Source organism: Alligator mississippiensis, chromosome 13 (genome assembly GCF_030867095.1).
Source record: "Alligator mississippiensis isolate rAllMis1 chromosome 13, rAllMis1, whole genome shotgun sequence".
NCBI lineage: Eukaryota > Metazoa > Chordata > Crocodylia > Alligatoridae > Alligator > Alligator mississippiensis.
The window spans coordinates 2,034,836-2,061,096 of NC_081836.1; the positions used below are offsets into that span (position 1 = coordinate 2,034,836).

Sequence of the window (26,261 nt, forward strand, 5' to 3'; positions counted from 1 at the left end):
TCAGTTTAGCTGATCAAAAACACAAGTTGATTCAAGGGCAGAAATCCCAGTGTGTAAGGACTCTTTAACCTAGCAGAGAAAGTGGAACAAGACCAACAACTTTGAAGCTGAAGCCAAAGAAACTCAAATAGGAAATGTGACACAATCTTCTAAGTAGAAGTGGTTGATTCTCCATCTCTTGCAGTCCTTCCTCAGAAAACTGTTCACCTCCCTAGAAGTTATTCTTCATCCAGGCAGAAGTGACTGGAGTGCATACAGAGGTGACTGAGCGAGATGGCACGGTTTGCACAAGGTCAGGCTATGTGATCTACAGGCCTCTTGAAAATCGATGAATCTGATAAAAGCCCTAGCAGGACCGGTTTGTGAGGTTGGGAAGCGGGTCTCAACCTGGAGCAGAGGTGCCTGTGTGTGAATGGGAGAGGAGTCATGGACAGCAGCAGCTCAAGGCAAAAAAAACCTACTTAAAGATATTTGGATGCAGATGTGCTTTTCCCATGTACTGTGTGTGTGTGGGTTCCCCGCTCCCAGGAAACTTGATGTGCCGGTTGTGCTAGGAGCTAGTTGTGCCGCTAGGACTGTTTCTGGGGCAGCTCTGAGCATTTTAGCCCACAGGCTTTCTCAATATCCTCTAAACACAGGAATGAGAGAAGACCAGCTTTTTATGAGCCATCTGGTCTTTTCTACACAGCACTTCATATCAACAGAAAATGGGAGTGCAGGTGGGGTGTGCGTGCGTAAAGATAATTGTGCCCCTTACGCAGTCCGAAGGACACAGCCCAGCGGTGTTGTTGGTGTGTGCAAATGCAAGGAGTAGGGTGTGCACGGTGTAGCATCGGGTGTCTGGTAGAGGTTCGAGGGGAGGGTTGTGATGAGTTTGGGGTATAAAGTGGTGTGGATGGATAATATACCGTTGTGTGCGGTTTTGTGAATAGCGTGCTGCGGTTGCACAAAATCGGCGGTATAAGCAGAAGGGGTTTTGTGTATTTGTGTGTGCGTGCAGATTTGTGTGTGTGGACACGACCATACAGTGTGTGTGGCTGGGGTCGGGGTGTTTGAAATGGGGCATACAGGAGGCTGTGAGTGATGCTGCTACTCGAGTGCCCAACCGGGCAAGGTTGTGCTTCGGTAAGAACAGGTGGACCGGACCGAGAACTGAACAACAGGCGTTCAATGTGGAGCAGCAGGCAACCTCTGCCCCTTTGGCTCTCTCCAGCTAACTGAGCGAGCTGCTGCCCCTTGCTTGTGCCCGAGTCCAGCAGCGGCCTCCAGCACCAGGCTCTGCTCTCGACAGCTCCTTGGACTTCTGGGGCCTTTCCGATGAACCGGCGCCGGGCCCGTCTGAGCAGGCTGTAATGCTTCACGTGCACGCACTTCAAAACCTCAGCTGCGGGCTTCGAGCCCATTGCCATGGAAACATCTTTGCATGGCGGGAATGTGTGCCCCTTTGGGGCAGCTGCCAAGCTGTGAAGCTTGCCAGGTGTGCTGGCTGGCGGCCCCGCGGCCCTGGGCGGGATGCTGTGCGGAGCCAGGGGTCACGTCAGGCAGGCGGTCACCTGCAGACTCGGTCATCCAGAGAGGTTGCCACTTTCTTTCCAGGGAGTTTCGAGCTTGCCGGGCCAGAGACCCACGGGGCATTTTGCTGCACGTCCGTATGGACCCCGGAGTCGCACCCAGAGGGGCACAGCCTCCCGTAGCGATGGAAATGCTGGAGTCCAACAGGGTCCCATACTCCCCTATCATCAAGGTAGCCCTGCCAGGGCTAGTTGCCACGTGGACCACCCCTGCCTGGGGCTCGGACCGCAGAGAGCAGCCGGCCCTTTGAGCTTCAGCAGGAAAAACAATTTAAACCGGGACAAAATCCTGATGGAGCACCTTGCTTCAGGACACCTGGACCAGCTCTGTAAGCTGGAGGAACGGAGAGGTTTCGTGGCTGCAGGTGTATCGCCCTGCTGATCTCCCGGACCGGCCAGCAGCGCGGGGACGACGAGCTGAGCTTGGGTCGCTCTTGCTTGACTCTTCCCTGCTCTGAACTTTGACCAGTCGATCCTGCCGCCGCGGCCAGAATTGCCCACCCTGCACGTTCAGCATCTCCAGCCGCCGGACCGTGACTTTGGGAGGTGTGGCCGACTTGTTTGATTTGCATTCGCACGTCCCTAGAACAGATGTGGCGGCCTGCTGCCGAGTCCTGGGTGCAGATTCGTACCCTCTGTTTGAATTTCATGCCTAGCAGGGCAGGGTGAAAGGGCAGCCCCGGCGCCGCTCAGTTGCCACAGCAACGGGGACTTATTCCAGGGCTTGAGTCCTTGCTGGGAGCTAAATGGAGAGCTTTGCTCCCCGGTGACCTGCTGCCCCGGTAGAAATGAAAGAGGCTCATTTAGGCTGATTTGCTTTCATTAACTAGATTAGTTACTTTAATCTGCTGAAAGTAAAGGCTAGTTGAACCTGCCTGCGAACGCCGGAGAGGTGGCTCTTCTGGTGAGCGAGGCAGAGATGGGCTGGGACCGCACAGATGCACCAGGAGGCATTTCTGCCGTTGCTTATAGGATGCGTGGAGAGTCCTTCCGCGTGGGCTTGGCCCCCTCCACCTCTCTGCTCCCTTTCGCCGCCTGGACTTTCCACCCGGCCCTCCCCAAGTCACTCTTGATCTGATTGTTTAAACAGGGTTGTTCCTCGGGAAGCTACAGCTTGAGACCCAAGAATCGCTGATGGCTGTTTGCATTTATAGTAACACAGTGCAAACGGGCTGCTGCTTTCTGTGGGATTGCCCATGCTGCCACCGAGAGAAGATCCTGGCCCGCTGCCTCCAAGGTCTTCTCAACCTGACCAGAGCCAGCTTCTCCTGTGTAACGGGGGCGAGGGATTATGCAGTGTCTTCACAGTTTTCGTTCGGTAATCACCCAAGTCAACGCCACCCCTGCGCACGTGCACACAGACAAGTGTATGGACGCACACGTTTCCACATGTGTGTAATCATGCAGCATCCAGTCATTTTGCTGCAGGGGTGGCTACTATGGGCAGATTTTGTACTGTTAAAAACAATGCTGTGCAATCAGTGTGGGTGCCAAGGTCCTTGTCCTGCAGGAAGGAAACTCTTGCAGTGCTCAGCCCCGACGTGAAGCTTTTCCCACTTTTCTGCTCTGTTTCTTCCCAGCTAGGCATCGCCGCTTCTGCAAGGCAGGTTAAACAGAAAAGATCTGCTTCCTCTTCTGTGCAAGCCTTTTCCAAAGAGAGCATGTCCTGCTTAGGTTGTGTAGTGGGTGAGGACACTATATGGACCTATATTCTGGTGTCCATATAGTTCTGGCCCCGGGAGAGGCTGATCAGGTCATGCCACTCCACTCCCAGCCCCGTCTCTTCATGGCTAGGTGGCAGGACAAGGTAGCAGGGGTGTTGCAAAGATGGGTCACATCAAGTCCCTACTTGATAAGTCACCCCACTTTTTCCTCCCAGGCGTACCAACTTAGCTCCCTTAGGTAAGTCAGGAAGGAGACCATTACTTGTTAGGTATTTTCTGCATATTTCTATGCCCCTGGATGCAGCCTTGCTACATGATGATTTGTAAAGGGCTTCTCCCCTCTATGGCAAAGCCTGTTATTTGGAAGGGAGTTGGCCTGTTGCTCCCTTGGGTTTCAATGCCAAGTTTTTTCTGTTCACAGGTCACTCATCTTGCTCAGTCAGAGGTGCGTGGAAGTGCAGATAGGCACGTGCATGGACATATGTGTGTGCCCAGCCAGTCTGTAGTCTACTGTGCATAGTCAGTCTACACACACGTACTTTTTTTGTACATGCTGCTGGTAAACAGAATTGTTACCTGCATGTGTGTGCCAAAAATGCCACGTGGACAACTAAAAAGTACCACTTAGACAACCAAAGAGAAATGAAACGCTACCCCATGGATAGATAGAGCACCCAGCACCACGCAGCCCAGCTCTTGGTAGGGTTTTTTACCGGACATGACTAGTAATAAATGGTTCCAGTCTCTCCTAGCACCTCTCTGCCATTGTTTGTTCAGGACAGGGGTATGTAGCTGCCCAAGGCTTGAAATATTTGACAAGCATCCTAGCAAGAAAGAGCAGATAGCATAGGATTGGAAGGGATCTCTTGGGTCTGCCCTTGGAAGCAAACATCTCATAAAACCTTATTACATTGGTCAAAGATTTCTAGAGTTCAAGGCAAGAAAGAGCCATTTCTTGACCTTGTGGTTTGACCTGCATAGCTGAGACCCAAAAGGCTCACCCAGGTACTCCTGTGTGCAGCCCAGAGCTCCTGGCTGAGCTAGAGCAGGTCTGCAAGAAAGAGTATCCAGTTTGATTTAAAGTCTGAATGGCAGAGAAAGCACCACCACCCCAGGTCGGTCGTCCCAATGGTTCAACTCTCGCTACCATGCCTTCTTCACACCCCTTCCACCTCTCATCTGGACCTTAAAGGGAGAGAAATTCGATCATCTCCGTTTGTAAAACATGGTGCAAGATGAGACAGGCTTGCCCAGAGCCACTCGGGGAACTAATGGCAGAGTCAGGAACAGAGCCCAAGCCTCTGATTTTCAAGTCAACACGTCACCTACAATACATCACCTGCTACATGCGCTCCCTTCATTTTGCACAGTAACGTAGCTAGGACGAGCAACCAGAGCATCTGCCCCGGGCACCAACACTGGGCGGGGAGCGGGGCAGTATACTACCAGCTGTTGCTGCAACCACACAACCACAGCAACAGCTGGAAGTCACCGCTGCCCCCATGCATCCCGCTGCCCCGGGTGCCTGGCTGCTTTCTTACAGCTCTGATGCTCCAGCAGTGCTTTGTATTTTTTTAATCAGAACTCGTGGTAGAGGTGATATTTTTTATTAGACCAACTTGATGTTTGCAAAAAAAAATGTCTTTAATTGCAAGCCTTTGGACACAAGCACCCTTCTTCAGGCATAGGAGAAAAGATTGGAAAAGTTCTCCTAGGTAGAAATGAAAATGCTATTTCATAGGAGAATTGAAGGTGCAGTAAAATCTTCATTTTACCCAGATTATCCTCAGAGAAAAGATGGAATGGAAAAGAGAAAAGTTGATTTTATTTTTTGATGTATTGAAGCTTTTTTGCCCAAGGAAAACGGATCACACAAGGGATTTGCCCCAAAGGAGTTGCAGCAGTTGCTGAACTAGCAGATTCCACCTTCTCCCCAGCTGCGACGAGCAAGTCCATGACACTCGTGAACTCCCTTCCTCTAAATGTGGCATGGGACTGACAGCCGTTGACATGCAATCGCGATCTCAAGAGAGAGAAACTCAAGCCACACTGGACTCCTCTACAGCGCACATTACCGTCAGGAATTCCTAATGAATCTGCTCCAGGCCTGGCGGGGTCAAAAGTCTTCTGAAACTAAAACAAGGAACTGTTTCTAATGGGTTTTATTTTGATTACTATAAATCAATTAGTGCTAGGATAAGTGAGCTTTTGTTTCCTTCTGAAAGCCCTAAGTAAGTTGTGGAGAAGGATGAGCAGCAGGGTCAGATCGCTTCCCGGTAGGGCATGCTCCCTTAGCTGTTATGCAATCTCGACTTGCACCTGTACTGCAGAGCACTTTGTCCAGAGCCTGATCTAGTAACCTCAGCTGTCTGCCCTGCGTGATAGACGTGGGTAATATAACAGTTCCTGTTTGTAGCTGCACATCAAAGCACATGGAAACAGTCCATTAAGCGTGGAAGGAAGTGTTTGGAGGAAAAAAGAGCCCAACATGCAGAGGGAAGAAGAAACAACTGGATGAACCTGCAGCACGTTTGGGACTGTTAGATACGAACTTTGCACGTAAAGAGGTCATTCAGTTGGGCTCTACAGCCACCCTCGCAGATGTTCAGAGAGCTGATGCTTCACTCAGCACAGATCTGTTGTCCCTTGTGAGACAGACAGATGCCTACTACAGCTTCGAGCGGGGTTGTTGGATGGCCCTAAAAGCAAATGCTGGTTGGGGGCAAGCGCCACATCCCCTCCAGCTCCTACAGCAGTATTATGCACCAGCTCCTGGATAAGAAGTACATGGATGCACCGGAGCGAAGTGTGGCAACACAAGGACATGCCGTGCAGGCCGATGCATCAGGATCCTGGCTGTGCTCAAGGCGGGTGGACTGGGTTGTGGATCACCGGTACATGCAGGGAGCTTTTGGCAGTAGAGTTGACCAGCGTCTCTCCAGCCTGACATGCACCCCCCTGCCCGCGTGCAGTCTCTCTCTGGTCCTGCCACCCTGCCTCAGCCCCTGCCAGGAAGAGCCAGCTTCCCAGGCTGTGCCGATACACCTCACTTTCCAGGCCTAGATCCGGCCTCAGAGGCAGCGGTGTAAAACCCAGAAGCATGTCCCTGCAGTGCATGGGGCTCATGGATATAGGAATCAAAATGCTACCGGTGATGGCATGGGGCACACGGGTTTGCTCCGTGGGGGGAAGCCAAGCTATGGTTTGCTGTGCAACCAGTGGGGGATTTCTGGACAGGTGGGCAGGGATCTGTTGGTCTGTGGCAGAAGGACCCCCATGGGCAATGGAGGGGAGCTGAGTTGGGGGGCCAGGAAGGGCCTTGTTGGACGGAGACCAGGGCTTGCTGCAGGATGGTAGGGCAGGCTCCTTGCAGGCGGCGACACAGTGCTCCCGCTCACTCAGGCAGTGAGAGGAGCCTAGGAGAGAAGCTGCTCCTCCTTCTGCACCGAACAGGGAGCTGACATTAACGGAGAGCTAATTAACATTGCAGGGCTTGATGGCTCCAGTGTCAGTGCCCCTAATTAGTCGTGCGCTAATCTGCTTTAATTAACTATCCCTGTCGTGCTTTTAATTTAATTTTCAGCTCTAGACGATAGACCGTGGCCCTGCGAGCTTTCCTGCCCCAGTGTGATGGCACCCTCGCACAAGGTCAGCGTGGCACCGGGAAAGGGAGGCTTCTGCCAGTGTCTGGGCAGGTGGGGAAGGAGGGGAGGTCCCGAGCCACTTCCCATCGCCTTCCCTTTGCTGTACAGCCTTTGCACTGAGCCTCTGGCTGCCTCCAAGAACCAAGCCCTGCCCGTTCACTTGTGTTGCACATGCCCGAGCCCAGCCAGCGGGTAGCATAGATGGCTTGGGTAGGTATTCGCCATGCCTCCCAGCCCCCCCTGGTGAGAGGTGGGCAATGGGTCATGCACCCAGCGCATCTCTAAGCCATCTCCACTGCAGTGCTTGCTCTTGGGAGCAGTCCCAAGCTCAGCGGGGTGGCAGTGCAGACATGGCCACGCTCTGTGCTCTAAGGCAAGCACAGGAAAGGGGATGAAGGAAGGGACCGGAGAGAGAACAGGAGAGCGGAGCCGTCCACGGAGGTGAAGACGGTCCAAGGGAGGACTTGGTAGACAGCCAAACAGCACGTTTCATCGTGTTTCGTTCGAAGCGTTATGGCACCTCTGTGCATAGAGCCATCAGCGGGGCCGGGGCAGCTTGGCAGTGGGCAGAAAAGGAGAGGAAGGGGAAGGGCCCCAGGGCTTGGGGCTCCAAGACCACTGCACCAAGGAGGAAGAGGAGAGCAGCAGTGGTTGGAGACTCCCTTTGCAGGGGACAGAAGGACCAATTGGTCCTCCGGATTCAGGGTGCCAGGAGCTCATATTCAGGATGTCACAGGAAGACTTGCCTGTCCTTCAGACCACTTGCCTTTCCTGCTTGTCCATGGAGGCACCAACAACACTGCCAGGGATGGACCAGAGCAGATCAGAGAGCAGTTAGGAAGATTCAGGAGTTTGGAGCACACTTGGTGTTCTCATCACTCCTCCCGGTGCAAGCTAAGGGCCTAGGCAAGGACCAACACATCATGGTGACCTCCACTCTTCTGCTGCTTGTCCACTGAAGATTTGCCCCTGAGATCACTTCTTACCCCAGAAAACCTTAGTTGCACCCCCTCAGTCCAGGCCTTGCAGTTCCACGAGAGAAAGTTTTGCCAGCTAGGATTTATATACAAATGATAGATCCCTTCTTCTGCAGAAGAGCCGAGCCTGGAGTCCTCAAGCACAGCCGTCGCAGGCAAGCAGTAAGGTAAATAGAATAGCAGAGAGCTGGATAAATCCTGGGAACAAGCCACTGCCGGCTGTAATGACGGAACACAAGGAAACAACCGTAAGAGTTAAAATACGAATGCACCCTGCATTTCTTACTACAGCGCAGCATCTCTCTGTGCCCAGAGACCTGCCCAGTCTCTCCTGACAGGCTCCCTGCAAGCAGCTGCTGTGCTTGCAGTAGCGGTTATCCCAGCTTCTGCTGGCTGGGGATATAGATTATTCAAAGGCTTGGGAATCTGCGGACAGCATTTGCCTCACCCAGTGCATCTTAAGTACTACAACCTCATCTCCATTTTTCTGTTGCATGCTCAGGAAGCAGGCAGCCGTTATGCAGATGACTCTGTCAGGTGATATTCCTGCTTTACAATTATCCGTAATGCCTATAGACATATTTACATCCTTCCAGACATATAGACAGCTCATCTAATTTCCGTAGCTATCAATTATTCAGGAGAGGTATAGAGGCTCTCATTCTGTTCGAGGGTGAAAACATCAGTCTCTGATGAGATTCCTTTCAGGAGTCTCTGGGGAATGAATTCCCCCTTCTGAGGGCTTTCCCTTTGAAATGTAAACCACAATTGATTGTAAATGGGCTCACATCTGTCTGCTACCTTCCTGGCTGGTTGATCCACGGTGCAGAGGGAGGTAGTCTGAAGTCAGGCAGAAGGCAGAGTAGACCTGCACCTTAGTGACTAACTGAGTCACAGATGCATAAGCTTTTGTGAGCAAGAGCTCGCTCCAGAGCTCATCTTTCGTAACGCCAGCTACGGCTCCACTGGAAGTGCAGTCTGACCTGGGTGTTCCTGACACTTAATTAGCAATCCCTTTTCTGGCCATTTCCAATCACGGTGTAAATATTGGCTTCTGTTCCACTCAGGGGAGCGCACAAAACCCCAGCAGACTCTCCCTATGCCTGAAGAAGGGTTTTGTGCCTGAAAGTTTGCAAAGAACACGTTTTCCAACTATTTAGTTGGTCGAATGAAACACATCACATCTGCCCAAAGAGCCTTGCCTGCCCATCTCCTTAGACCAACACGGCTACAACCGACACCCCCAAAAATACATGCATATCAAATACTGTGGTTCGTAGAAATAAAACTGAAATTTAGCTAGAAATAAAGACCAAACGGGTCTAATGAGGAGGAGGAGATGTAGAGTGGGATGACCCTGGCATCTGTCCTGGACCCAGTGCTATTTAATATCTTCACTGTGATTTGCAGGATGGGATGGAGGGCATGTTTAGTAAACTTGCAGATGGCACCTAGCTGGGTGGAGTTGCAGAGCCCTTGGAGAAGAGGATCAGGATTCAGAATTACCTTGATAAACTGGGAAAATGGTCCAAAATTAATTGAACAAAATGCAGCATGGAAAAATGGAGAGAGACCTGCACTTAGGAAGCAATTATCACATGCATAAATACAGATGGGCAAGGATTTTTTGTGATGCCATTTATTGGACCAACTGGATTATTGGGAGAGCTCTTAGATATGGTTTTGGGCATCAAGTAGCCTTCCTCGAGGCCAAGAGGCAGACTCAGGTGAAGCTGTACAGCAGGGACAAGGCACTGTTGGCAGTCCCTCCATACAAGGAGGACGGTCTTCCAGTAAATAGGGAAGTCATCAGTGAGTCTGGAGATGACTGACAAGGCACCGGCTGTGTTTAGCATCTACATCCTTCTCACCCATTACAGCACAGAAAATACAGGTATTTATGTTTTTCCGAGTGCCAGTGTTTCCAGGTGTCTGCATTGTGTTGTGATTGTTGGGACGACGAGTAGAGGAGCCTACGTAAGCTCGAAAGGACTGGAATACTCTTGGGTTTCAGTTTAGCTTAGCAGGCGCAGAGAGAGTATTTTTGCCATTTGAACTAATTCAGCTGAGGAAGCAGAACAGCTTGTTTTATTCTCCCAATAAAGAAAAATCAGGTGGGCTTTGTTTTATAACTGCAGGGGTTTTTGCTTGTAGGTTTGTGTCTTCCTTGGCCTCTGAGTTTCAAACCATGCACCCATGCCAGCACCAGACACTGCTGGCATAAACTGGGGGCTGGTGGTCCAAGGACTCTGACGTGTGTCTGAAATGACGTGAAAGTCTGCAAGTGTGCATTGCACTGGCAAAGAGGATGCTGAATTTCAGCCTGGTTGAACCTGCGAGCGCTCCTGTCCATCCCCTGCAGATGGCTGGGGGCGGGGAGATTGATATTGGTGAAGAACCTGCCTGTGTCCCTCCGTTTTGTACAGCTACTGGGGGCTTGTGTGGCATTGCCCTCCCCGTGCAGCTGTTTCCTGACTCTTTGCCAGCTGCTTTTCGCAGCGAGATGACGTGGACGGGTCTTTGTGACTCTTCATACATCTTTTGTTGGTGGCCGCCCGCTGCCTCTGCGAAGAGACTCTGGGTTGGACACACTTCTTAAGGTAAGAAGTTTGTCAGAAATGAGATGAAAGAAGGCAGAAGGGGGGTAGGCTTTCAAAACAGAAATCAAGACATGGATTGGCCCACGATCCTGTCCGTGATCCTGAGCGGCAGCTGTGCCAGACTCCTGAATTTGGAGGAGTTTACTGTCACGGTCAAGTGTGATGGAGCTAGTGAAGTCAGTGCATTTACGGGAGGAAATAAAGCAAGTTTGTTTCCTGGGCTTTTTAGACAAACAGCTATATGACCTCTGCACCCTTCCTCTAAATGAAGCTTTTCACGTTTGGGCCGGCAGTGCCGCAGCAGCATGTTTGCATAACCCCTTTTCCGAAGGCACATTTCCACTCCCCTCTGGGTCGTGTGTCGGACAGAGGCAGGCGTCGGGAGCGCGCCGGAGCAGAACTTGGGAAGGGGGAGACCCCCTCCCGGTAACTGTCCCCATGCACGTGCAATGTGGGTACTGTCGTGTGCCCTGCACTTCCACTGGAGCCTTTCTTTTGTGCGTCAGGAGTATTTGTAAGCCCATAATTTGCCAAACCAGAGGCAGAATGGAGAGTTCGCTTCTCTTGTTTTTGGTAACCTACAGCCCTGGCCGCAGCTCAGCGCCGCCTCCCTGCACGCACAACACGGCTACAAGGCTTCACCACGGACTCCGACCCCCGTGGTTTTCCCACGTCCCTGGATTGAACGGTCGCAGTCCTTGGCGATGCAGGCAGGGCTTCGCAGCACCTTCCCCAGACCTGCCTAATCGCTGGAGCGTCACCTCCAGTCCCACCTCGTTGAGGCGTCAGCACAGCTATCCACTTCTCTCTTGATGCTTGTCAAGCAGAAACTCTTATCAACCCTTTCCCCTTCCCCACACCCGTAGTTCACTCCCAGCCTTACTTCTCTGTGCAAATCTATGAAATCAGGGAAACTGAGGCAGGCAACACTCTGACCACAGGAACACATTTAAAACTGGAATATTACAGTAAAACCCATTGTCCATCACAACAGGATTTTGTTGTAGGCTGCCAAGTTTTCCAGTATAACGACTCCGTACGGAGGAATTGGCCTTGTTTCTGTCACTGGAGCTTACGCAGCGGTGTGCCTTTGCTGTCGTTAGTCCCTTAGCTAGCCAAGGTCCGTGCATGTCTTCCTTCGTGCTGGCTGGGGTTTGTTCTTCCTGCGGCAGGCGTGTGTCGTTCCTAGCGCGGCTGCCCCGGGGAAGGGACCGGTGCTCTGCAGCGTGGTATCTATCCCGCTCGAACCGGCTCATTTGCAAACGTCACACAGCACCTAATGCAGACAAAGCGAGTCATTTATGGCTGAAGGGTCATTGTCTAGTAACCATGTTTTTCAGCCTATCTGGATGCAATGCTACGTGGTGTTTTTAGTGTGATAAATACACCATGGCTGTTATCAGCACTCATTTCTCCCCCATCTACGAGGCCCTTGGACTGGGCACTGGAAAAGTTTACCACGTCCTGGAAATGAAGAGGGTAGCAATTGCAGAATGAATAATGCTCTCCTCTAGTCTCCGCTGATGCTGAAATGCTAAGGCAAGTCTATTGGGGGATGACCCAACTAAAGCCACTACCCTGTGCTTTGTATTATCATTACCACTATTATATAGATTTATATCCCACCCTATTTCAACAGGCTCAGCCTGGCTTACCATACAGATAAACAGCACCCAAGATAAGAAACAGCTGACTCTGGAGCCGACACATGATAGAAACCCCGTTAATTGTAAACCACAGGTTCCTGCTACTCGAGCACTGAATTGCTTCCTTCTCCCGTCTCCTTGCTTCAGCCATAAAGCACAGCGCAGCGGGAAGGCCCACAGGTCCAGCGATGGAGAGGAGAGGTCATGGGGGCCCTTGACAGTGCTCACTGCTTCTCTGAGAGGGGAAATACTCAACCCTCCAAAATAGGAAATAGGAATTGTCATTTCTACCTAGGAGAACATTTACAATCCCTGCTCTCCTGCGCCTGAGGAAGGGTCGGTGTGCCCAAAAGCTTGCAGGTAAATACAGTAATTTGTTTGCAAACATCTAGGTGGTCTAATAAAAGAGATCACCTCTTCCACGAGTTTTGATTCTTTTTTCCAGCCCTCCAAGAAGCAGACTCCAGTCCGGTCTGCGTGCCCAGTCTGGTCTGCATCTCCTGCGTGCACATCCCAGGCAAGGACACCGGCTTCGATGGTGTCTCTGGTGCCTCTGGGCACAGAAACTAGCCAGCAGAGCTGTTGTGGACCGTCGTCTTCTGGGGGTCTGGAATGGGAGGGAGTCTGCTGTGAACATTGCGGGCGTTAAAAGTGAGGCAGCCCAGGCCTCTGCGCTCGCATTCCCCTGCCTCGCTCCATCACTCTCACCCTCTCTGTGCCTTTCTCTCCCTTTCTCTGTCTGTCAGCCTGTCCTGCCAAGGCACAAGTTCTTGGGGATATAAAGCTTTCTTTTGAGTTTTATGTTTCCTTTAGGATTAAAGCCCTTCTCCTCGGGGCTCTGGATAGAGAATGTTTGTCAGGTTTACGAGTGCTTTTAGAAAAGCTTTTAGAGAGTACATCCTACCCCATCTCGTATAAGGGCTGAGATAAGATTATCTTTGTTTTAACACCAATTAAAACAAGAAGTGTTTATAGGATTAGGGGTTTTCCATCAGCCCAACTTTGATGTCACCACTTGCAGACTTGGGTTTTTTCAGTATGTTAAAAGGTCGGGAGCTGTTCTCTTAATGGCTGGGGAGTAGAAGGAGCTTGGGGAAGCATTTGTACAAGACCAAACAAAAGGGGGGGAAAAAAAAAAGGAAAGCCCTAAATGTTTCTGGAAAACACTTGGAGAAAAATCACATACTGCCTAACCAACCTGCTTGGTAAGGGTGTCATGGATAAGTTTGAACTACTTAAAAAAAATCAAGAATGTGATTTCTCCCTCCCCTGCCGGTGGATTTTTTTGCCCTGTGAAAGGGGAGTTTTTTTTAAGTTCAAAATGTTGTATATGAAAGAGCCAAATTTAATATGAGGTGCCAGGAGCCAGCAGGATCTTTTATTATGGTAGTTCGCGCTGCGGCTGAGCATGGCAATGATGGGATTTTGGAAGGAGGAGGTGGAGGCAGGACTGTTGCATGGATAACGAAGTGTCCGAGCGACGACCGAAAACCCGAGCCAACAAAGACAAGTGCAGAAGAGAGGCACCTGCTACTTCACCATGCTCCAGTCGTGAGGGTGAGCCACGTCCCCTTTTTTGAGGCACAATCGCTGCCGGGGCTGGCTGGAGGGCAGGTCCGAGCCATCCTGACAGCTCCCAGAGGTGGATGTTCAGAGGATGCTCTTCCCCAGCTCGCAGCTGCTTCTGCCAGTGACGGATGTTTGAAGCCCGCTTGGAAAGTTTGCTTGGCTGCTAGGAAATGCAGGCGTAGGGAGGCCTGTATCGTTAGGAATCCACGCGGGCAAGGACCTGCATGTGCCACGGGCTCGGTGCAGCTCCCAGACTTCGCTTTGTGCAGAGTAGCTGGGGGGGACACGACATTGCAGGAGGAGCTGCTGCCAGGCTCCAAACACACCCAGCACCAACAACCCTCTGTCCCTCCGCTCCCTGCACACACAGCGAGGAGGCCTGGGAGGCGAGGAGGGTGGCGGGGAGGCCAGGTTGGCAGCTCTGACAAAGCCAATGCTGCTGTTTTCTGTCATGCATTAAAAAAACCTGTCCTGGGCTGCGTGGGATGAAGCAAAGCCAAGCAGACAGGACAGAGTGTCCTTCGTTAGACCCCTTTCTGTGGGTGAAGTGCTGCCACTTTGAAAGCTGTAATTGCCTGGGAGAGCTGGGTGATGTGAGTTGTCCGCAGGGAGGATGTGGAGGGAGCTGGGAGGGGTTGCTCGACCTGTCTGCAAGGATGGGGAGGCCTGTTTGGAGATGCTGTCACCGCTCAGCCTCGTCTCCACACAACTCAGCCTGGTTCGAATCTGCAAGCCAGACCCTTCTCCCAGGTGGCATCGCAAGCACCCCAGGCTCTCGTGGAAAGGAGACGCCGTGTAGGTGGTGCAACGGGCCTGGCTCTCCAACCCCGGGAGGTCTCTATCCAGCACAAAGATGACACAGCAGGGGCTTGTCCTGCCCCAACCCATAGCCCAGACGGCAGCAAACAATTCCACCTGCGGGGAACAGCCCTGGAGGACGACAGACTATAAGGAACAGCCCTGGAAGGAGACGACACTTTGTGGGCTCCGTGCACCAAACGTGGCTTTGGTGATTGCTGTCCGGGGAATTAGCTCAGCATGCCTGGGCTTTCTGCTAGCCTGAGCTGAGCCCAGCCAGCCCTGATGTGGGGGCAGCAGTCAGCAAGATCGGGCAGGCGGGAGGCTGTAGGCCAAGCCACTGCAGGGGCGAGATGCTGCAGGTGCATCATTTCTTCTCAGCACCTTCGATGCTGGTGGTGAAATCAGGGCTGCCCTCCCAGAGCCCCTGTTCAGCACGGAGCAGTAAACTCCCTTCCCGAACAGCTGGACTCTCTCCTAGCCACGAGAGGAAGAGAAAGCCCCCCAGCTGGTCCGAGCGCTCTCCTTGCCCAGCTCCTGCGCACTACCCCGTGCTCCTGTCCCATGCACCACACACGCAAGCACGCGGCCTCCGAGCTGGTGGCTGGCAGAACAGCTGGAGGGGTCCCTGGAGCTCACCCGCTGCCGCCTGGAGTCAAAGCAGCTGCAGGCGGGGAGCTGAGAGGTAGGCACCTTCGCAGAGCCTGACAGGGCCCCCGGCTAGTGCCTCCTGCTTTGCAAAACTGTTGGGTGCCCTCAGCTTGCAAGCAGGAGACGGGGAGCTGAAACACCCTGTGGGCCCTAATAACGCCTGCCCTGTTTCTTTTGCAGTCCTGGGGAAAGTGGAGCAGGCCATGGCTAGTGGCCTTTCCCACCCCTGGGGCTGGGGAAGTTATCATAGCAGAGCAATCAGTGCTTCTCAACCCCTGTAGACTCCAAGGCAACTCACGTAATCCTCAGGGCATCCCTTGGAAAATGCCGGCTCTCAGCTCTCGCTCGTTCTTTGACTCTGGAAAAATACTAGAGCAGTTCTTCTGTTGCAGAGAGCTCAGCAAGACCCCAGAGCATCCCTAGCAGCCTGGATTTCTAGTGGAAATCTCCGGGTTTATCCTGCAAGTCGGGGTTTCACAATGAACAGTGCTAACGTGTGCCACCCCGCGGCCCCCTGGAAAGGACCTCAGGGCAGCCCAGGTTGGCGCAACCCCCGGTTGAGTGTCACTGGAATAGATAAACCGAAACGATGAGCCCATTTAAAAGGCAAGAAGCAGTCATGAGCTGCAAGGCTATTGTCTGTGGGTAGTCTGTGGTTTTTAGTGTCAAGTAAAGTTATGAATTTTTGTTCCTGCTCCTGTCTTCTGAAGATACCGTGTGCATTTTCCTGGCCTGCGAGGGTTATGTGTTTCTCCCATTCTTTCATCTCTAGCTGCTTCTCTTTGCTGCCCAGCTGTGCCGGCCTCTTCCCTCTCAGTAAGAAGCAGTGGGCTCACTGCTGCACACACCAGATTTCAGAAAGGCGTCTGCTTTCCTCAAAGTCTTTTGTTGTCAGAAAATCAAGACCCTGAAAGGCTGCGCCTGGGTAGGGGCCAACCAAAAAAATGTTCAGTTTTCAAATAACAAAAAATCCACAGTTTCTATTACAAAGCCCCTTCCCTCTGCCAGTCTGAGTGTCTTGATTGAGAAGTTCATGCTCCTTCCGCTTAGGTTCCTGGGTCTCCAAACCCCCTCTCCTTCCCTGGCTCCCTAAGTGCTCAGCTTCATTTCTGACCCAACTCGCAGCACATTTTCATTACAGATATGTCACAGGGAGTGTTAATCTGTTGAGAGAGGTGACAGATGAGTAGTTCGCAGTGTTATTGAGGAGCAACAACAGCACCATATTTCAAGTCGCAGCAAGGTATTTTTTTAACCTCCGTTTTAGATCGACATGCACGGTTAAACCAGTCTGAAATTCAGGGACCATAGCAGTTTGGGGTGAGGCATGGGCTCCTTCGATCAAATACCTCTTGAGATCGAGGCCCTTTCATCCTGCCCCAAAATTGGGGTGGGAGGTCCCTTATAATGCTAGGGACAAAGCAGAGGAGCATCCGCAAGGGTCTCATGTGACTGAATGAACCTGCTGGGATTCAGTGCTCAGCCCCAAGACCTGAAAATAAAACCCTTGCTAGGGTTGGGGAAGCAGGCTCAGCACCCAACAGATCCAGCTCTTTTACCCACAAAAGTCTTGATATTTAGAGAAGTTGTCTCAGTCGGGCAATTAAAGTCTTCTTTTCTACTGATTGCTGTTCATGGTTCTGTTAGTATCTCGAGCTCTCATTACTAGAGCAGGGAAAAGCTTTTAATTTATTCCAGTGATGAGATCAGACCAAAACTGTTTGCGAATTCTTGCTGAGCACGGCGATTACTTCCAGCCAAAAAAGGGAAGCAAAGAAGAAAAAAAACATCTAAAAAGTCAGTTGTTTTGACATTTTCAAAATGCTACTTTCTGTCTTTATAAGCAATGTTCCAAGACCAGCTTTTCCTAATGGTAATTAAGAAAAACTTTTGGTAAATAAAAATAAAGATAAAAACAACACTGAAAATAAATGCAGTGCTTTGTTCAGAATAAGTGATGTTGCAGCCGTGATGGTCCAGGAAATACGGGAGAGGCAGTGATTTTTTCAGGAGAGATGTTAGACTACATTTTCGGGCACTACAGACTTGGAGAACGCCTAATCTGTGACCTTCTCAAGCTATTTCTTTGATCCTTGTGGTACAGGCTGGTTTCCTGGTAGTGGGAGATATTCCATATAAATCTACTGGTTTCAACAAGCCTTTCTGGTAAAGCAAATTTGGATGTACATGTACTATATGTTTCAGTATAAAAAGTACCCACTGTCCTTTAGACTACATGGATTGTGTCATAAATTAACAGAAAAGGTCAGGAATAAGTGTCCAGAGCAAGGCAAAAGGACTTCTACAGCCCAGCTTTGGGGGCCAGCTTTGGCTTTTGGGGTCCTCCCGGCTCTTGGTGTGTTTTGCTGGGTGAGACACTTTGCGGTGGAGTCTGTGGCCATTTCCACTGCATCTGCGATTTGCCATATTTTGCAGCGTGATTGAACTGTGACTGGCAGCCCATCACACACACGTAGCAGGTTGTGTATTTGTGATGGGCTTTGCCACCAGTGTCAGGAGGGCTGGAAGAGGCTGCACAGCTGCCACTGCTTATACAGCCCCTCTCCGTGCTGTGGAAGGCGTGTCGTGGCTAAAGGATGTTCAGGTCCAAGTCCTAGCTGGGCCAGACTTTTATCTGCTGCCATAGGACATGGCTGCTGTTTCCAGGCATTGACAGTAGGATGTTGGGCAAAAACAAGCGGTGCAGTTGTGAAAGAAAAGTCCCTTTAGAGCTCCTCTGGGTCTGTCTGCGCGTGCCCACCGTCAGAGGGAAGAGCAGGGCTAGACTCCAGGTGGGTTGCAAACCAGTTACTCCTCCTCCAGTGCATCTCAAATTGTTGGATTTGGGGTTTGGACATTGCAAAGCTCCTGTTTTTGTTTCCTGGGTTATCTGCTGGGACTCAGGAAACCCCTTCCCCCTCCACGCTGGCCACACAGCACCTTTCAACCCTGGGCCTCAGAGGAGCGGGGGGACTTTCCTCTCACTGAATGCTGTTCTTGCTTCTTTGCAGGCTGCCCATCAGGGACGTTCAAGGCAAGCCAAGGGGATGAAGGATGTGTCCACTGCCCAATTAACAGCCGGACGACTTCAGAAGGGGCCACTAATTGTGTGTGCCGAAACGGCTATTACCGTGCAGACTCCGACCCTCTCGACATGCCTTGCACCAGTAAGTGACCTCCAGGCTAGGGGTGGCATGGGATGGTACCAACATAGAAAAGAGGGATATAAGTGATATAAACTACCAGGTGGTGTCTAATGAACCATTGCAGCTCAGAGCTGCCCATGTTCCCAAGTGACTCCCTTCTGATACCCACCAGCTGCTGTCTAAAGGCCACTGGAGGGCTGAGCAACTATCCGCAGTGTCCAGCCTTACTTGGCATCCAAGCTGAGCAGGAGGTCTACTAGCAAAGGTGTCTGAAACACACTTTGCACACAGGAACTTAGGCTCCCGCACTCTGAGTTTGGCACCAAAATAACTTTCCTCTAGGGAGTAAATCTGAGCTGTAGGCACCCAGAGAATTAAAACTGGTGCACGGCACAAACAGGAACAACCACAGCTCTTCAAAAGGCTTGTAGAAAGAACCCCAAAAAGAATCAGCCTGGGTTTGAGGGCTTGGTGTAAGGGAGACCTGTGCTCTATTCCCGGCTAAGCAGTTAACTTGGCCTTTTCACTCTGTCGAGACTGTAAGCTCTCTAGGGCAAGGTCCTGCTACATGTGTGAGCAGCACCCAGCCAAACAGGGCCTCTATTCATACCCGGTTGGAGATGAAGGGTCTGGAAGCTGTTTCTCTTAGACGTAGCTGCTATTCATCCTCCCACGTCGCTGTGGAAGAGCAGGACACCCCAGGGCAGCCTCACCTGGACTGTGAGGCAGAGGAATAGGAAGGTGCATGTGGGATGGAGCAGGGCATGGACTCACACAGCCTCTCTCTCTCTCTTGCCCAACACAGCCATCCCGTCTGCCCCCCAGGCTGTGATCTCCAGCGTAAATGAGACATCGCTGATGCTGGAATGGACTCCGCCTCGGGACTCGGGGGGCCGCGAGGACCTGGTCTACAACATCATCTGCAAGAGCTGTGGCTCGGGGCGTGGAGCCTGCACCCGCTGTGGAGACAACGTCCAGTTCACCCCGCGCCAGCTGGGCCTCACGGAGCCCCGCATTTACATCAGTGACCTTCTGGCCCACACCCAGTACACCTTTGAGATCCAAGCGGTGAATGGGGTCACCGACCAGAGCCCCTTCTCCCCACAGTTTGCCTCGGTGAACATCACCACCAACCAAGCTGGTAAGGAATTGCTGTGTCCTCTGCTGAGCCAGACTGAGACCGGGGAGAGGATAGGGCTAGGAGCGACTCACCTTTTAGGCACCGTAGTGACCAAAAATCCTATCCACCTAATGGGCATTCAGTAACCTGGATGTTCCTAGGCCGTATCCCAAAACATGTCTTGTTTTCCAACAAGTCTATGTCAGCAGAGACTGTGCGGTCCAGAGGTCCACCTGAAAAGAGCTTTGGGGCTGCCATCTCAGCATGAATTTCCTGGCATGTCTTACCTGCAGAACCCCAACAGGATTATTTTTGTGGGTACTTTTATACTGCTGCGTCATGGCAGCGTAGCTAAGCATACCTGCACAACCTTCATCTGGATATCAGGAAACAGTAGCAGTGAAGACACGGCCAGATGGGCTTTGGCACAGGCTAGTGACTTCCGAATGCACCTTAGGTACACAGTGCTGTGTGCAGCTCACACTAAAGCCCCTGCAACCCCGTCTTCGCGGCTACTGGTAGCTGTGCTTGGTACGTTCAAGTGAGTGCAAATATATCCCTGCATGCTGCAATTCTGGAGTGCAGCTTTGATGTAACTAGTGCCTCGGTTTCCAGAACTGGATGACCAGAGGCAGAGGGAGGTTGTCACAGAAGGACGGGTGCAGAGAGTAGAGACAGATGACAGGCAGGAATTCTCTGCACAGCTGTTCCAGGACGGCTTTCCCTGCCCTGCCCAAGGGCTCCTATTATATGCTAAAGGAAAGCAAGCAGCAGCCTGCCCTGCAGCAAGGAGCTGCTGCTTGGCAGCTTTCTGAAGGCAGTGACCTCCTCATTGAAGGCGTGTGGTTACATCTCTTCTCATTCCACAGAAGAAGGTCTACTTTAGGATGGGGAGGTGTAAAGGCCACTTGTACCATCTTCAGGCTCTGGGTTAATGCCCCAGAGGATTTGTAGGCTGCCAGCGGGATCTCTGAGGTCTGGCAGGGTGCACTTTGCAGCCCTGAGAGCGTGGTGGCACCATGCCAGTGAGACTTGCTAATTAAGAGAGCATCTCCCAGGGCAGCTCTGCCTGCTTTGCTTTGCTGGGAGAAAGACCTGCAAGCAGCCAGGATGGAAAAGGGTGTTTGGATGAGTCTGTGGGCTGAACCAGCTCCTTACTGAACTGGTCAGCAGGCAGGTGTGGACCTGTCGACGAGCCTGCATGAACGTGGAGGCGCTGGGCATGCTGCATGTCAACGTAGGTGTATGAATGTGTGTGTGTAATGTGAGCAACACAGATGTGTGTGCAAGTGAGAGACAGACGTGAGTGGAGGTCGTGTGATTACGTGCGACTGGCTGGAGTGGCTGAGTACGGCCTGCGCGGGCATCGTGTGTATACTTCTGTTGTTGGCCAAGAGCAAGTCAAGAGATGTCTCTCCGTTTCCTTGGGAGTTGCTGCTCCAGTGTTTATAAGATGCCTAATGCTCTGATTTCACACCCTGCAATTAAGCAATGTGGTCGTGATGTTAATGAACCAACTGTGAATATTCCCACTTCTGCAGCAGAGTTACCATGAGATACCTGAAGTTGTGAATTGGTTCCTTCTTAGTCCCCTCCCGTCTGAACCCGCTCATCCTCCTTTTCCGTGTTTGACACTCCTTTATTATCAGGGCTCACACTTCTCAGCCTGTGTGATGCCTCTCTTAATGTATCTATTCATTAGCACTAAACAGTTACTGCCTGCTCACTAATTCCTCCGTAATTAGAGGTTCTGAATTCTTTTGCTTACACTCAGCACAGCCTGGCAGCCTTGATGTACCTCATTAGCAGCTGGTAACAGAAGCTCTAGATGCAGAGATAGAAGAGCGAGCTGGGAAGAGGGGCATGGGAGAAAGGAGGGTGCTGGTGTGGGAGAGAGGAGAGAAGGGGGAGGGGAGAGGACGATTCATGGGAATTAAGGACTCCAGCCTCCCCTGCTTGAATCGCTCAGTGCTTGGCCTGTCTGGCTCTAGAGGCTCCAGCTGGGCTCAAACTTAGCTTTGCTAGAAAGCTGAGAAGTGGGCAAAGTTTGCAATGGGCCGTTCACTTCCTCCCAGAGGAGCAGGACGATGTCTTCCTGCCCAGGAGATGTGGCTCCTACCTGCTGTCTCTGCAGCAGAGGCCAGGCCTCCTCGCTTTGGCCCTACTCAGGAAAGCACCAGCCCATTATTGTGACCTCCAAAAACTTGGCGGTCCAAAGGGGGGGGTCTGGCAGGGATTGCTTGTAGACACAGTACTCATGTGTGGCTTTTGTGCCAGTTCAGTGTGGGCACACCTCTACACCCGATTGTCGGGGAACTAGCCCAGACTGCACCCGTCGGGGTGGACACTTGCAGTGATCTTGGCTGAACAGCTCATGGGAGCCAGCGTTCTCCAAATGGCACTGGTGGGAAGCCCTGACATTACAGGGCCAGGGGATAAGGTAGGGATAAGCCCCAGAACAGGAAAGGAGGCATCCAAGCAGACTTTGCAGGGGGAAATTCCTGTTCTCAGGAAAGCAGAAGGATGTGCTCTGTGCCTTCCCTTGGATGAGGACGCAGCATGCTGAGCTAGTGCCTCGTGTACGGCAAGATTAGAAGAACCCCTGAACATGGACAGGAGAGCCATGTTTCTTGCACAGAGGTGCATTTGCCCTCTGGGAAGATGCAGCAGATGTCTGGAGAAGAGAGGAGAAGGAACGGGAAGGCAGCAGAAGAGGCACAGGACTTATACATGGAAGCAAAGGAAGAAAAATAATAAATGGATAAGCCAACAAACACCTGGGAAAACTAGAATACCTTTTAGGTTGCTGGAGAAGTTACAGCATAGTTGTAGTGACATCAAGTGCTACCTTTTTATTACCTACAACATGGACTCACAAGGCTACCAGCAGGTGTAACACCCGGGGGGATGTGCCGCTGATGAAGCTGGAGAGTAGTGCTATCAGTCCATAGGTGGGGGCGTATCAAGTGGAGGACCCCGAGATTTTCTCCATCCAGTCCTGCATAGCATGGAGAAAAGTCCAACCTCCTCTATAGCACGGTGACTCCTGCGTCCAGCCCAGAATTTCTCAGTGAGCTAAAGCAGGTGTTTGAGAGAGAGGGGCTTTATCCTTTGCTAATCCTTTCCAAAGGTTAATTATCCTCTTTGTTAAATGTGTTCGTCATGTTTCTAGTCTGATTAATCCAGCTTCCATTTCTCGCCGTTGAATTTTGTTCGGTCTGCCTGCCCGTAGATTGTGATCAGCTCATGTCCTAACTTCCCACGGAGAAGGTTAAATAAGCTGAGTTCCTTTAGCCTCTCTCAGCATAAGACTGGTTTTTCAGACGGTCGCTCTTGCCGCTCTTTCCTGAAGGTTTTCTGTTTTTCTCTTTTCCATTTTTTCAACATTGTTTTTTGGGCCTTGAACGTTGCAACAAACAGGTCTCAGCAACGGTCTCTCGGCGGAGAGGTAATCCCACCGCCCTTCCTCTACTCAGTATTCCCCTCTATACATCCAGGAGCTTAGCCACCGTAGCCGAAGGTTCGCCCTGGAAGCTCACGTTCTGCTCATTTCCCCGTAACGGGTCCTGGGACGCAGTCCCCCGCTCTAGAAGCATGACCTACATTTTTTGCTCCTAAATGTATGATCTTGCATTTGGCTGCATTGAAGTCTCCATTGTTGAAACGCACCCAGCTTACCACGCAGTACAGATCGCTCTGTGCGACTGTCCTGTCTTCATTGTTGTTTTTCACTTCACCAGTTCTTGGCTCATCTGCCAATTTTGCCTGCAATTATTTTATATTTCCTTCCAGATCATTGATTAAGCTATTGAGTGGAACGGGGCCAGAAACAGATCCCCAAAGTATGCCATACTGAGTACAAACCATGAGTGCCCATTTACAAATGTTTTTTAAGATCTGCCCCCTACCTCTTTTTGATTTACCTTGTAGGTGTTGCATTGTGAACGTGGCATGGTGCGAGTCAGAGGTCTTAAAGAAGTCTAAAATAGCCTGTCAGCTTAGTGACCTGTATTAATACAAATTGTAATCTTATTGAGGCGATTTGACACTGTTAATTCAATCGTGATGTTTGACACACGGACCCATTTCAGTTCTTTACTGACTGCATCCTTGATCAGCCTTCCCAGGATTTTTTGCAGATTTATAGTTGCCCCCTTGAAATATTGCTGAAATATTGGCTTCTTTCCGGTCCCCTCAAACTCCCCCTAGACAAATGCGACCCCCACATCCAAATCCAACAAGTGCCAAAGAGAGAGGTCCAAGAAAGAGACCCTGAGAAGATGCAGCACCTCTCTTCTCCGAAGATGAAGTTAATTCTAAAGAGAGAGATTTTTGCCAGCTTCACGTGAACAGAAGAGGGGTATGAAGAGACAGGCAGGAGAAGAGCTGAACGCCGTGTCGTCGTTGCAGGAAGGAAGAAGTAGAAGAGGATGAGGAGCTGGTAGGTGAGAGCAGTGCAGTGCAGAGGTCCTAGGAGCTGCCCAGATGCCACAAAGCACGCGGCGGTGCTAGGAAGGACGAGTGTGTCCTGGGGACACCTGCCTTTGTGGACGTCACAGGTTCCTCTTGCTGGAAGCTCCTGCCTGGAAGCAAATTCTGCAACCCGTGGTTTTGGTGGGAATGTTATGCTCGAAGGATTTTGTGATATTGATAGAAGATATCGAGGGGCGTCTCGTTTAACCCCCAGCACAGGATCGATCCCCTGCCTTCAAACTAGGCCAGATCCAGCCTTTTCCAAAGGACATGCCACAGCTCGCTCCATTGCCCTTCTGCCCTTACACTTAGGAAGGTTTCCTGAGACTTAATCTAAACCTGCTTTTCTGCTGTTGAAAACCTGCAACCAAATGTCCTGCAAGGGAGAACAGGTTGTTGCCATCTTCTTTATGGCAGGTATTCACATATTTCAAAATTGGCTACGCTGTCGTTCCCCTACCACCATCTCTTTCCATCCGGACTAAGCGCACCCAGTTTGTTCAACGTGTCCTCGCATGGCTTGCCTTCCAGTCCTTTCACCACCGTTATCACACATGCCTGGATTCTCTCCAATGTCCCCAAAACCAGTGCCGAGTAAAGCGACACAACCACCTTCCCTGTCTTGCCTTCAGTGCTTCTTAATAGCACCCCAAAGGGCATTTGCCTCCTTGGGACAGGCCCTTACGCCCCCTAAGCTCTCTGCAGCTGCTCTTCTCCCCAAACCATCTTATCTGTCTCTTTACCTTCACCGTCCTCTAGTCGTTTCTTTTGCCAACCCAGGGATTTCTTCCTCGAGTCTCACTATTTGTCTCTGCAGCAATCGCCTCTAAAACCTGCTGCTTGACATTTGCTGCTCTTGCCGTGGCTGCTACCCCTGCTCCTCTCGCTCTTCCTCCCGTGCGGCCCCCGATACCGCAGCCCAACTGCTGTAGTTTGGAGCAAGCTCCTTTGGAAGGAAATTGCCGCTCAGCAGGTTGCGCTCGGAGAGCAGCGGATGCAGGATGCCGGAGGGGGGCTGTGTGTTGTCTGGATCGTCTTCCCTCTCTGCTGCCTGAAGACTGCCCTGAGCCAGGACTCCCAGATGGCAGAAGCTTCACCAGCTGCTGTCTCCTCAGGACTTCTCTTTCTGGTCCGGTAGCTGCCAGTTGGGGGAGGTTGGCAAACTGGAACATGAGCTATGTTGCTCGAGCGTTCCTGGCGGATGCACCGAACCTCCCACCACCGGCGCTGCGGGATCTCCCACCGACTGACTTCCCTCGTCTATAAATCATGCCACCAGTTAAGGATCGCTTTCCCCTACCTGCCCGGGGCTCCTGAATCCTGTTCCACAGCATCTGGAGCCGATGTTCAGGAAACAAAAGCCACGAGGAAAGGGTGGGAGGCTCTGCCTGGTTAACAAGTGTGGCTGTGCCCTGGCAGACAGCTCTTCCACCCCTGCTCCCTGCGTGCGCTAGAGGCAGAGAGCGACTCAGGGGCTAACCCTTGGCTTACACGTTTGGGAGAGAGGATGAATGCGTCTTGCTGCGGCAAACAGTGTGCAGGGCTAGGGGCTGTTGTGCACAAGAAATTCAGTGTGGACTAAGCTCCCCGTGCAATGCTGCAGTAACTGTGGCAGGGTTGCTGGTTGTCGCCGTGTCAGTGTAAGCACGCAGGCAGACAAGGTTCTTTGGGTCGATGTGATCTCTTTTATCAGACCAACTAAATAGTTGGGGAAAAGTTCTTTGCAAGCTTTCGGGCACAAACGCCCTTCGTCAGGCCTAGGGAGACTGCTGGTGTAGTAACCGTGGCACATCCACAGGTCCTGTCACCTGTATCCGATCCACCCTGGCTTTTCCCGAGTGCTTGCAAAGCCTGACGCTTTCCCAGGTGCTAGTGTCTGCCATCCTGGGGACTGCTGCTGCTTTACACCAGAGGTTTTCATTTCAGTCTTCATCTGCCCAAGCCAAGTGAGTGGTCTGGCGGCATTCAGAGCTGGTTATAAAACTGCAGTCCATACCAGCTGGGGCTTTCGTTCCTTCAGATGGGGCCACAGCCAGAGCCCACCAGTTTTCACGATCTTCCAGCATTTGTAGCTGCAAACCCAAGAGGCAGGAGAGCTGGGCCTGCTGGGAAGTTTTCCAGAGAGTTTGTGCATGCGAACGATGTGTGCATGGTCTGGAAGGGGCTGCCTGTGCAGGAAGGGCAGGTGCCATACCTGCCTGGGGCTTCTGAAACCTGAGGCTCTTCGCCTCAGAAGCAAAACCTCACAAGCTGCAAACTGCCCATCTTCTGTGGCTGCAGCAGGGCCCGTGAATCCCCCGGCCCTAGGGCACCAAGGGGAAATGCTGGTTATTAAACTAGCCTCAAGTCTGCACCTTTTCATCGATGGCTTCACTTCTACTCGGAAGTCAGAAGAACGTGCA

At 51.7% G+C, this 26,261-nt stretch overlaps 1 protein-coding gene across 4 annotated transcripts in view; it reads left to right on the top strand.

The window, feature by feature from the left end:
* The window catches only part of EPHB2 (EPH receptor B2), a 124,111-nt gene that overhangs the window by 61,264 nt on the left and 36,586 nt on the right, over positions 1–26,261 (top strand). For all 4 annotated transcript variants that reach the window (XM_059716782.1, XM_059716783.1, XM_059716784.1 and 1 more), the window contains exons 4-5: positions 18,132–18,287; positions 19,072–19,407. In XM_059716782.1, the coding sequence (XP_059572765.1) occupies positions 18,132–18,287; positions 19,072–19,407 (492 nt within the window). The remainder of the gene's footprint in view (positions 1–18,131; positions 18,288–19,071; positions 19,408–26,261) is intronic.